The sequence below is a fragment of the Lycorma delicatula genome, chromosome 8 (genome assembly GCF_047948215.1).
Source record: "Lycorma delicatula isolate Av1 chromosome 8, ASM4794821v1, whole genome shotgun sequence".
In the NCBI taxonomy this organism is placed as follows: domain Eukaryota; kingdom Metazoa; phylum Arthropoda; class Insecta; order Hemiptera; family Fulgoridae; genus Lycorma; species Lycorma delicatula.
Window position 1 is genome coordinate 7,653,159 of NC_134462.1, and position 13,466 is coordinate 7,666,624.

The 13,466-nt window shown below is 31.3% G+C and overlaps 1 protein-coding gene across 1 annotated transcript in view; it reads left to right on the plus strand.

The window, feature by feature from the left end:
* LOC142329115 (methyl farnesoate epoxidase-like) overlaps positions 1–13,466 on the plus strand; it is a 37,399-nt gene that overhangs the window by 4,836 nt on the left and 19,097 nt on the right. Inside the window, exon 2 of the mRNA XM_075373450.1 lies at positions 4,226–4,477. Within this exon, the coding sequence (XP_075229565.1) occupies positions 4,226–4,477 (252 nt within the window). The remainder of the gene's footprint in view (positions 1–4,225; positions 4,478–13,466) is intronic.

A 13,466-nucleotide genomic window follows, 5' to 3' on the forward strand; every position in this document is an offset into this window, starting at 1 on the left:
ATAAAATTATGATTTAAAAAAAAATTATTGTAATAAAATTATGATTTAAAAAAAAATTATTGTAATAAAATTTTATTCCACTACAAAAGAATAAAAAAATTTTTACAATAGTCAGCGATCGCTTCACTTGCCCGAGTAAATAGCCAATCGATTTGGAGGCTCTTGGACCCAGGTCAGCCAAGATAAGCTGCAGGACCAACCCAGTGTTCTCTAGGGTCACGGGGCCATCACCAGGGCCACAGAGCTTGCTTCGCATGCCATTCCCACATAGCTTGTATGCAGGAACTTGTATTTATGTACTTGGAACTGTTACTTATGCAGGAGCTTGTTTCCTGCATTGTTTGTTACCATCCCATAACCAAATGTTTGTAGGTGACTTGCCATAAGACACAAGTCCCTTCAGAGAATGGCTTACCCATTTTAAAGAAAAATATGCATGTTAGACTTTTGAGAGGTGGTTTTCCCATTTTGTAATTTTTACTGAGCTGAACATATTGCAGTATCAGAATGTTAAGTTCATAAAAATTCAGGGACAAATCAGCTTTATAAGTGATACATCATTTTTAGTGAACAAGAAAAGAAACTCAACTAAATTTTGTATGTTAAAAAATATTTCATGTTGAAGCTCAGTATGTGTTTCATCTCATTAGATTGTATCTTCAAAGCAATCATCACATTCTATGCTCATTTTTTCAGTGTTATATTTATCTAAAAGTTATGTAAAAAATAATTTATAAGTTTTTCCCAATTTTTTAATCAAATTTTATTTACTCATTCCCTGTACCAAAGCAAATAATAGGAAAAAATATAAAAGCCTTGTTTCATGTTGAAAACCTTACTGCCAATTATTTAAGGTTCAAAATCATTAAAAAAATTTACAAATTATAAAGTGTTCATATTTCAATATAACATAACATAGCATCCAGCAAACACTACCTTGCTAATTATCAAGTACCTAAATTTGCATTAAATTTGATGATATAAATCACTGATTATTGTCGTTGTCATATAAAAATTAAACCAAAGCTACTCATGACTTTCAATTAACTTTGTCGGAAGGGAATAATTAATGAATAAGACCATTATAATATTTTTAAAAATGGTTAGAAAATTATGTAGCAGTATGATCCAAATTAATTTGACCTACAGATTAATTTGAAAATATTTTTAAATATTTAAATTATTTTTTATACTAACAGTTGTTCAAAATCAGGAGACTAGAATTTTGCAACCATTAATAATTAAATGTACAGTTTCTTTTATCCAGATTTAAAGACTCATATTTCTAATATTCTTTAGACATTGAGGTAAGTTATCAGTATCATCCCAGAAATGTCAGTCTGGGGGTCCAAAAAAATAGTTAGTTTGCTATTTATGAAAAGAAACAAAAGGATTTTTTAAATACCTAATATTGAAGAATTTTTATTTAACCATGCAATTTGTTTAGTTCAACTGTTAAAATTAAAATAAAATCAGGTAGTTTTTATTAATTATAGTTTGTTTTTTCAACCAGTTTTCCAGCTACTAATGGATATGGGTATATGTGTATTGGCAAATGAAATTACTGCTACTGGCTTACCAGGCCTCATGTAGCTGCAGATGAAGTGTAATTGTGCATATTGTGTGTAAATGTACCAGTAAACATGTAGGCTTGAACAGACTCAGGTCGACCACTCCTAAGATGTGTGGTTAATTGAAACCCAACCACCAAAGAACACCGGTATCCACTGTCTACCATTCAAATCCACATAAAAGTAACTGCCTTTACAAGGACTTGTACCTTATAACTCTTGACTGAAAATCAGCTGATTTTGTGATTATTAATTATGGTTACTTTAAGCAAGAAGAAAATTACATCAAATGCACTTTCTTTTATTCATAATAAAATAATTTTCTATTTGAATTAAATACATGTCTGTATTGGTTCACTACTTATTCCCATTATTCTATCAATAAGCCTAACCAGTACAAAAGGAAAGATTGAATTTTGTTCTTCTAAAATTATGTTGTTCTTGAATAATGTTCCTTCTAAAGCAAAGTGCAATATTCATGATGCTTGTAAAAACAGATTAAGTGTGAAGAAGCAAAGGATGTATAAAGTGAAATAAGTGTTGTAAAAGGACTGTGAAGTAAAGGATGTAAATCTAAATGTACATAAATTCCAAAGTATTTTATGTAAACCTTCTTTTCTAAATATTTTCTAATGTTGTAATTTGATGAGTGGTATTATTATTTGTACAGCCCGATTATTGAAAACTTCAACTTTATAAGTAAATAGGTGAATTAACTTACATTCCTCCAAGAACAATTTATTATTTATTTTTCAAAAGGAAGCCCTAGTCGCAATTTAGAAAAATGTTTTAAACTTTGTTTGCTGAAATCTTTTTCCTCCTGAAAAAGATTTTTAGAAATAATTTTCTAAAAGTCTTTCAATCTTTTTTACAAAATTGTGTTTCCACAAAGTAAGGACAACTTCCTGTTCAAATAAAAAAAATTCCTATACAAGCTACTTTCTTTTTCCTGTTTAGCCTCCGGTAACTACCATTTAGATAATTCTTTAGAGGATGAATGAGGATGATATGTATGAGTGTAAATGAAGTGTAGTCTTGTACATTCTCAGTTCGACCATTCCTGAGGTGTGTGGTTAATTGAAACCCAACCACCAAAGAACACCGGTATCCACGATCTAGTATTCAAATCCATGTAAAAATATCTGGCTTTACTAGGAATATACAAGCTACTTAAAATCTATTTACTATACTTTATATTTCTACTGGAAATACTTTTGAGTTCTAATTCAAAACTATAAGAAAAATGTTAATACTTAAAAATTATATTTATATATTATTATTTTAGTGTATCCAGAACAAGTAAATCTAAAAAAAATTCAAAAGAAGTACAGGTACCTAGAGAAAATGAAATACAGCTAAGGATTAAAATGGAGTTTCAGTAGTTCCAATAAATTCATTCTGGAATTTTCATTAAATTTGTTTTGGTCACTCATGTGTGATCTATGTAATGACAATAATGAATTCACATAAAATTATGGTCACAGAACTTACTCACATGAATATGTACATTAATATTTCAGAAAAAATATTTTACAGTAAAGCAGAACATAACTTTATATCACTCCCACTAAGTAAACTCTACATCTTATCATTAAGTATAATGATTTAGCAAATAATCCCACATTTATTTTTCAGATCAGACTATCAGATGTGTGAAAACTAAAAATATTTGAAAATGAAGCAATATATGCTTTGTCATACATTACTTAAATAAAAAGTTATATTTCCTAAACATAGCAACCACCAACTTTTCCAATGAATTTAAGAAACTAATACTAAGAATTGTGAGATTCAACAAATGATTCCAACAATTTTTTACATCTCACTATTCAAATGTGTGGGCTGATTTAGGATTTAGGAAACACTATAAACCAAAAACACATACACACACACATAGATATATATATATATATATATATATATCAAAAGCATAAACAAAATTCAGCACAATTCACCACAGTGCAGATCAATAAGAGCTCTTACCTTATCTTATTATTCTTCTTTTTCTCTTTTATAAATCAAAAGCACTTTTGAGGAATTTCCTCATAATCAGTTGATTAAAATTGAAATTTGATTACACATTAGAAACATTAATAAAATATTTAAATAATATTATCCATACATGACATAATGTATATAGTCAAATAATTGATTAAAATAATTAAATCTTTAATTTTAAAACATTAACATTTTTTTATACATGTTTGTGGCGAGCACTAAATACAGCAATGTATTATATTGCTAAATACAGTACTACAAAAATTTTAATGTTTTAAAATTAAAGATTTAATTATTTTAATTAATTATTTGACTATATACATTATTTCATGTATGGATAATATTATGTTAAATATTTTATTAATGTTTTTAATGTGTAATCAAATTTCAATTTTAATCAACTGATGATGAGGAAATTCCTTGAAACCGCTTTTGATTTATAAAAACAAAAAAGAAGAATAATAAGATAAAGTATGTCCTCTTATTGCTTATGTACTTTCGTGGATTGTGCTGAATTTTGTTTATCCTTTTGGTATTAATTGCTATAGAGGAAGATATGGACAAAAAAGAAAGAATTTATTTTACTACATACAGCTAAATAAACATTAATCCATAAAATAAATTCTTATAAAATCATTTTTCATCTTGATTTATAGGTCCAAAATGGATGCCGATAACTGGAAATTTCTTCCAGTTTAAAAGCTTGTTAAAGGAAATGAAATATGTACATTTAGTATGGAAACAATGGGCTTCACAATATGGTCCCATTTTAGGTCTTCGGCTTGGGTTTGATCGTCTTGTGATAATATCATCTTATAGATATGCTCGGGAAGTACTGTTAAGTGATGAGTTTGAGGGTAGACCAGATGGGTTTTTATTTAGAATGAGATCATCAGGAAAACGATTAGGTAAGAAAAATTAAATAAATATTTCATCTGTATAGAGGTTGAAATATATTTATATTTAAAATTTAAAACAGTTATATAGAATTTGTCAGCATATTTTTTTTTTTTTTTTTTTTTTTGCTGAAGTTGTTTAGTAATAGGTTTATAGAATTATGTTGTCTGAGGGTAACATAGTTTTTAATTATGAGTAAATTATTAATTGTTAAACTTACATCTCATAACCAATGAAGCAACACTTTTTAGTTCCTGAATTCACCAGTGCAATACTATTTTAATGTTTATAGAAACGCTAATAGAAAAGCATTCACTTTATTTTTACATACTGGAAAAGATGTGGATGTGGATAAATGGAAATATGTAAGCAGCATAATAATGCTACTATAAATGTAAGTGACTAGATGTTGTTAAGTAAAATATTTATTTGATAGGGGTTGACCAAGTGAATATTCTTACAGTACATCTTGATGTCAATTATAAAAAAAATGGTACATGTATATCATATTGTGGTATCAGATAAATGCTAATTAGCTATTCTGAACAGTTAATTTCAGAATAAAGGAGACATCAAAATAGAAACAAAAATGTAAATATAATTAATTAGCTTATTAGTTTCAAAAAAGAATTGAAAATTCATTAATTTATGACAAAATGTATAAAATGTGGGTGACAAGTTTAAATAATCCCATAAAACCTATGCAAGCTCTTGTAAAATGAACAGCAATATGCATTATATTAAATTGAGACATTTTTCCTGTATTTGTTAAAAAAAGTACAGCTGTAAATATTGCATCTACAACATACATTTTTGCAAGCTACAACAAATATTATATGCAAATCCATATTTGTCTCACCTTGCAAAAAACTGTTTTAGATATTTTCATTAAAAAAAAAAATAATGAGAAACTTTATGAGATATTGGAAACCAGCTGTCATCATCTGCTGGTATTGATAGATTGCCAGTGCAGCTCCGTAAATTGCAGTGAAGATTTCTTATATCTGCTATACACTAATATCCTTTGTCTATAGACACTTTGCTGTTAAAAGCAACCCAAAAGAGTGAATGATTACATGAGGTGTCATTATGATGCGATATTGCACTGGTACTTTATGGGTCCAAATATGGCTCTCTTGTAGTGTTAGAGCCATATATAATGTTCAAGTATCACACAATTAAAAAGTTCTGGATGATGCCTTGTTAGTGGAAATTATGAGGACAATTTTTTTTAATAAATGACAGGGAATCCTTTTTCTGTTTTTGAAATGACTTCTCTTTTAATTTCTTCTTACACCTCACAACATTCCAATTATCTTTAATGTAATAATTAATATTGACCACTCTATCAATAAAAATACAATAATAATTTATGATAATATTAATAAACATAACATTGGTAGTCAAGATGATTCTGATTTTATTAAAATACCAAAATTCTGATTTCTGATAAAAATCTTTCATTACACTAATAGAACATATAGAAAAATTTCCATATAAATTCTCAATACTTAAGAAATAAAAGTAAAAAGGTTGAAATATTTTTTTCTAGCAAGTTACAGATTTGAATGTTTTTCAAAAGATTGGCTGACCAACACAGAAATCATTTCTGAGCAAGGTAATTTCAAGTTTTTTGAAGGTTTTTATAGAACTGTACATAAAAACAGGATATCAATTTTTTTTTAAAGATTACTTTTGAGTAAAGTTGAAAATTACAGTATATTCAAGGTAAAAATAAATTTTTAATATTTTACAATTCAATGCCCTACAGTAGTCCAAACATATTATTGATGGTAATTTATGGAACTCTTTTTAGCTCTTTTGAAACCTTTCTACATAAACAAAGAAACTATTTTTAAAATTTGTAACAATTCAATACCATAGTGTTATCACACAGAGTGTATTTTAATGTTAACTTTCTGAACAGTTCTAGGCTTATAATAAATAAACTATTAGAGGACTAAATATTTCTATATCTCAGCCAGTTAGAATTACAAGTGTACCTCTGTCACCTGAATTGACTATATTTTTACAAATTTACCTAAAGCTAATTTTTAGTTTCTTTGTCCGGAGTAGAATATTTCATATCAGAAACTGCAATAGTATTATTTATTAAGGAACACATACAGTGAGATAATGATTACTTTTATTCTTCTAAAATAGATTTCAATAAAGATCCAAGGAGAAATTTGAGAAGCTTACTGTCAGAAAGAAGATTGGGAAAATAATAACAAAATTACCATTGATAAAAAAATTAACTATTACTTATTTATATTTTTCAGGTTTTCCTTCTAGCTTGTCTTTTAGTAAAAAATAAAATAAAAACAGTTTAAACAGTGTCCATTACTAAGGAATGGCAAAATTACAAATTTTCCTTAATGAAGAGCTTATTATTTTTATATATTTATTTTAAATATTATTTAATGCACTTATATTTACATTTATTAATGTGAACTTTTAATCACATATAGGTATATTTTTTATTTTATAATGTATTGTTTATTTTGTGATGATATTCTCATCAAGGTTTAATACAGTTTCTATTCAGTCAAATACTGAAGCAGTTCCTTTTTTTCCATGGAGTAGCAACCTACCTACTCCTGATGTGATCTAAATAATGTATTATTCAGTATTAACCAGAATAAAACATCTATTTATTTATTTGTTATTCCTATACATACTTTTATTAAGAAGCAATATCTGTAGACATTTTTCCAATGCTCCCTGAAGGCAACATCCCAAAAATCACAAAATTAAAAAAAGGATATACTATTTTTAGAAAAAGATATCATTATTTCTTAAATATATTTTTTCTTGAAAAAATATTTGATTATGAATATACTGATATCTGTTATTTACAAATTATTGTTTTCAGTAATGGAGTTCTAATATTAATCACATGTTTGTTTATGTTTGAAAAAAATATACCCTTTAGGTTTTGTATGACCATATCTATTTAGTTCAACACATTAACCTACATACTGTTAAACATAATCCAGTAACATATAAATTCATCCGGAGGTCCCAGATTCAAATCCCAGTCAGGCATGGTATTTTCACATTCTACAAAATTACCATTTCATCGCATCCTCTGAAGCACTAACAATTGTTTCAGACTAAAAAAACAGTCTAAGGAATGCATAAATTACACTGCAACAAATACTGTTTTGGAGAACAGAAACACATTTCAGAACAGAAGTATAGGCACAAAGAATGCAGATAACACCATTATACAAAAGAGAATAAAATTTGTAAAACCTTCACAGAAACTGAACACACATATAAAGCACAACATATTAGCCATAACACTCAAATTTTATAGCGTAAAACATCAATACACTTAATAACAAAACTCAATGAAGAATCATACACTTTAAAATTTTGGGGGTTGGTGTCCCCACGACCCTAGCCTCTGCAGCTTTTCTTTTCACTACACACTGAGCTGCTGAACCTTTTACACCATATACATACACCACACCAAGAACACTACGCAGATTACAACATATACCCTTACACTGCAACACAACAACATCTTACAACGTTTCTTCTTACACTTGCACTCAGTGATGTTGAAACACCTTATAAAATGCAACTGTAACCCAACATGGAAACTATAATGCTGATAGGTGGATGGCTCTAAGTAGTTAGTCTCAAACAATGTCCTCTTGGAATTAGTGGAAATATCAGAAGAGCTATCACTGCATTCAATCACTTCTGTGTAGAGAATTATAAGGAAGGAGAATGGTGTTGATGTACCAATACAAGGACATTCTATATACAATAAGTGAAGACTTATGCTAACATTTTCTAGTTTGACCTTTTCTAACCTTATAAAAATTGATTACTTTCTGTTCATGAGCAATCATATATACCAAGCCCCAGACACTGCTGCCAGTGTCAGGGTTTTGGTTACACCAAAACTGATTGCACAAAGGAACAGGTTTGTGCACATTGCATCTATATGAGATATGATGACAGAACATGTACTGAAGAGGAAAAATGTATAAACTGTAAAGGTCAACACTCAGAAAGGTCTTGGAGTGTCCTCTTTATAAAAAAGAAAAAGGCTATATTGAAGATATGTACTGAACAGAAAGTAACTTTCCTTGTGGCTCATTAGGAACACAGAAAATCACTCAACATGAGGAATCCTCTATAACTGGGTATTATTTTTGTATAGGCTCTGTCAAAAAGATATAAAAAGAGAAAGAATGCACATTGGGTAAAAACTAACCAAATTGGTAGAAGCTTTGTCAGAAAAGTACCTTACATCTGCTACTGTAGCATTGAGTACTGGTAAGAAGGTAACTTCTGCAAGAAATATTGATAGTAGTTTACCAAAAACTAGTTCAGTTGGTACGCCACCACATAAGGTTCCTGCTGCATCGATTACACAGAAAACTACAAAGATCCCTGTGAAGGGATCTTTAAAAACATCATCACCTGGCACATCATCTCCATCCTTCCAGGCTTTCAAGTCCCCTCCACCATCTTGAAATCTTTATGAGGATATGGTGGTGGATGAAGTGCAAAAAGAAGCAAAGCACTTCCAAAAGGTTATAAAATCCGAAAAGAAAAACTGGATTGTATTTGATAAATAATATCTCTCAGAGTTTTACATATAACAAGAACAATTTATTTTTATGGGTTATTCAAGGAATGTCTGTGATCTCCTTCCTCACTAAGAGAATATTGAAATTCTATTACAGGAGAGAAAATCCATTAATACTGTGTCTACAGGAGACTCACCTCTGTCCCCAGAATGAAGTGTCTTTTCATGGTTATACATCTGTGAAAGATCACATCATACTAAGGACAGAGGACATGAAGGTGTAGCTGTTTTCCTGAAAAAAATTGTATTAGCCACAACGATTCTGCTGGGTACAAACATCCCTGTAGTCTCAGTGAAGATATTGGTGCCATTTAAAATGAATATCTGCAACTTACACCTTCCCCCAAATTCTGATATCAGTGGGGATCAACTAACTAATCTATCTTCACAAATTCCTTTGCCATGCCTAATAAAATAATAGTGATCTCAAAGTCCATCACCATTTTTAGGGATCATCATGTTCTTCCTGAGGCGCTACAGTTGATCAACTGAGGCAAAATTTGAATCTTTGCTTGTTGAATGATAGGTCATAAACATTTGTCATCTTCATTAGGTGTTCATTATCATTTTCATGCACCGATCTGTCACTGTGTTCAGCATTCCTACTTTCCCATCTTACATGGTGCGTCTCCAAAAACATTTTTGGAAGCGATCACAGACCAGTAGTTATCTTGGGCGGTAATAATGATTTGCAACACAGATGGGTGATTGAAAGAACAGACTGGATAGGGTACAGACTTTTTTAGCCAAATCAATAAGAGTGCCAATTTGCAAAGTCTACACAACTGATTACCCGATAGTGCAAGTGAATAATTCCTCTAACATGGGGGAAGCCAAGGTGGCCAGCTGTTCCTTGGTGGAATGAAGACTGCAGAAGTGCACTAAGGGATCGTCGCAGGTCTTTTAAATAATTTCAATCAAATGCCTTTGATGGAATTGCTCTATGCCTTACAGAATGCAAGAGCTGTATGCCAGAGTGTTTCTGTGTGCTAAACAGAAATCATCACTGAATTATATGGATGCAATTTATCGGACAACACCATCATCTGTTGTGTGGAGAAAACTTCGGGCTGTACGTGGATTACAACAATCTCCACAGCTGATTGGACTAGAAAATAACAGCACCTTCATAATGACGCCAATTGATTTGGTGAACACCACATCAATTGGGATCTTGTTATTTGGAAATATGTTTGTCAGCTGTTTCACTTACATCACCATCCTGACTGAGTTTATCAGCTACAAATTACAGGTAGGAAGTATCTCATTTTTTATAAGGGATTCGCAAAATGAATGAAAAATTCCCTTTCTTTTTGATGAGCTAGGGTATGTCTTGAATAAATCTCGTGACACTTCCTCCCGGAAATGATAATATAAGTCTCAATGTTATCTCACTTTCTGGATACTACACTACATCTTATATCTATTTGCAATACAATATTTTCTGACCAGATATTTCCAGATTCTTGGTCAGAAGCATTGATGATTCCAGTACTTAAACCTGGTAAAGCTAAATCATCCCCTTCAAGTTATCGTTCTATCTCCTTCACAAGTACCACATGCAGTTGATGGAACGAAGGGTAAACCATCGTTTGATGTGGTACCTTAAAAAAACACCCAATTTTCCCGAAACAATGCATAAAGTAGATCATCTATTGATTATGTAGTTGCCCTACAATCTGTTATTCAAAACATTTTCCTACTTTGCCAACGCCTTGTTGCTGTATTTTTCAATATGCAAAAAGTGTACAACAAGGTTTGAAGGAGAGAAATCCTAAATACAGTGCAAAAAGGAAATCTCCTTGCATTTATCAGAAATTTCCTGAACAGTTGATCCTTTCAAGTTAGAGTTGGAATGACGATATCCGAAAGTTTCACACTGGAAAACAGAATAACACTTAGGACACAGGGAAGTGTCCTAAGTGTTAGTTTATTTGCCATAGCCATAGATATAACTGCATGCAAAAACCTGTTATGAGTTCATTGTTTGTAGATGACTTTTCAATTTATGTTGCATGTAGAACTTTAGTTACTTTCGACAGGTGCTTCAAAACACAATAACCCGTTTAGAATTGTAGTGTAAAACTACTTGATTCACATTTTTCCTTGGAAAAAATTAAATGCATTTGCTTTACCCACTTGAGGAAAGATGTTGACCCTCAACTGTTTTTATGTGGTGAACCAGTTGAGCCATGCATGTGTATTAGATTTCTGGGATTGTAGTTTGACTGACTGATGTGAGTAACACATTTGAAGGATTGAAGGTAAAATGTTTAAAAATGCTAGACATGCTGAGAGTTCTATCCAACACTCATTGGGGAGCTAATCATGTGTTGTGCTTCGATTGAGCTCTGGTCATGTACTTGTCTGTTCAGATTCCATAAGTGCCTTGCAGACAATTAGTGACATTTACTTTAAACATCCTGTTGTTTGTGAAATACAGTCCATTATTTCTGAAATGACTTAGTGTTACACAAGTGTGAGCTTCTGCTGAATCCCAGCTATATTGGAATTTCAGGCAATGAGTGAGCTGATAGTGCAGCAAAAAAGGCTTATTTGCAGCCTCCTTTCACTAATCACATTGTTTCTAATGATCTTGTCTGTTTTCTGAAGAGGGCGATTCATGATGAGTGGCAAAGTGAATGGAATACTATTATCAACAATAAACTTCATCTGGTTAAGGACACTGTGGGGTTCTTCATCCAGGATTTGGCATCAAGAGGAGGTTATTATTTGCTGTTTGCAGTAGGGCACACTAGATTCACTCTTGGACATCTCATGACTCGGACCTATTGACTGGATGCACCTGTTTGTGTTTGCTGCAACAGCCATCTGATGGTTCATTCTTGTGAATTATGTCTATTACACAGCATTGCATCAGAAGTTTAAACTAGGGGTAAACATCTAAATTATCTTATCGAACAATGAGACATTCTAATCGAATGTTTTACGATTTCTTAAGGTGGTCTGTATTTTTTTTTTTTTTTTGTCTTCAGTCATTTGACTGGTTTGATGCAGCTCTCCAAGATTCCCTATCTAGTGCTAGTCGTTTCATTTCAGTATACCCTCTACATCCTACATTCCTAACAATTTGTTTTACATATTCCAAACGTGGCCTGCCTACACAATTTTTTCCTTCTACCTGTCCCTCCAATATTAAAGCGACTATTCCAGGATGCCTTAGTATGTGGCCTATAAGTCTGTCACTTCTTTCAACTATATTTTTCCAAATGCTTCTTTCTTCATCTATTTGCCGCAACACCTCTTCATTTGTCACTTTATCCACCCGTCTGATTTTTAACATTCTCCTATAGCACCGCATTTCAAAAGCTTCTAATCTTTTCTTCTCAGGTACTCCGATCGTCCAAATTTCACTTCCATATAAAGCGACACTCCAAACATATACTTTCAAAAATCTTTTCCTGATATTTAAATTAATTTTTGATGTAAACAAATTATATATCTAACTGAAGGCTCGTTTCGCTTGTGCTATTCGGCATTTTATATCGCTCCTGCTTCGTCCATCTTTAGTAATTCTACTTCCCAAATAACAAAATTCTTCTACCTCCATAATCTTTTCTCCTCCTATTTTCACATTCAGTGGCCCATCTTTGTTATTTCTACTACATTTCATTACTTTTGTTTTGTTCTTGTTTATTTTCATGCGATAGTTCTTGCTTAGGACTTCATCTATGCCGTTCATTGTTTCTTCTAAATCCTTTTTACTCTCGGCTAGAATTACTATATCATCGGCAAATCATAGCATCTTTATCTTTTCACCTTGTACTGTTACTCCAAATCCAAATTGTTCTTTAACATCATTAACTGCTAGTTCCATGTAAAGATTAAAAAGTAACGGAGATAGGGAACATCCTTGTCGGACTCCCTTTCTTATTACGGCTTCTTTCTTATGTTCTTCAATTATTACTGTTGCTGTTTGATTCCTGTACATGTTAGCAATTATTCTTCTATCTCTGTATTTGAACCCTAATTTTGTTTAAATGCTGAACATTTTATTCCAGTCTACGTTATCGAATGCCTTTTCTATGTCTATAAACGCCAAGTATGTTGGTTTGTTTTTCTTTAATCTTCCTTCTACTATTAATCTGAGGCCTAAAATTGCTTCCCTTGTCCCTATACTTTTCCTGAAACCAAATTGGTCTTCTCCTAACACTTCTTCCACTCTCCTCTCAATTCTTCTGTATAGAATTCTAGTTAAGATTTTTGATGCATGACTAGTTAAACTAATTGTTCTATATTCTTCACATTTATCTGCCCCTGCTTTCTTTGGTATCATTACTATAACACTTTTTTGAAGTCTGATGGAAATTCCCCTTTTTCATAAATATTACACACCAGTTTGTATAATCTATCAATCGCTTCCTCAC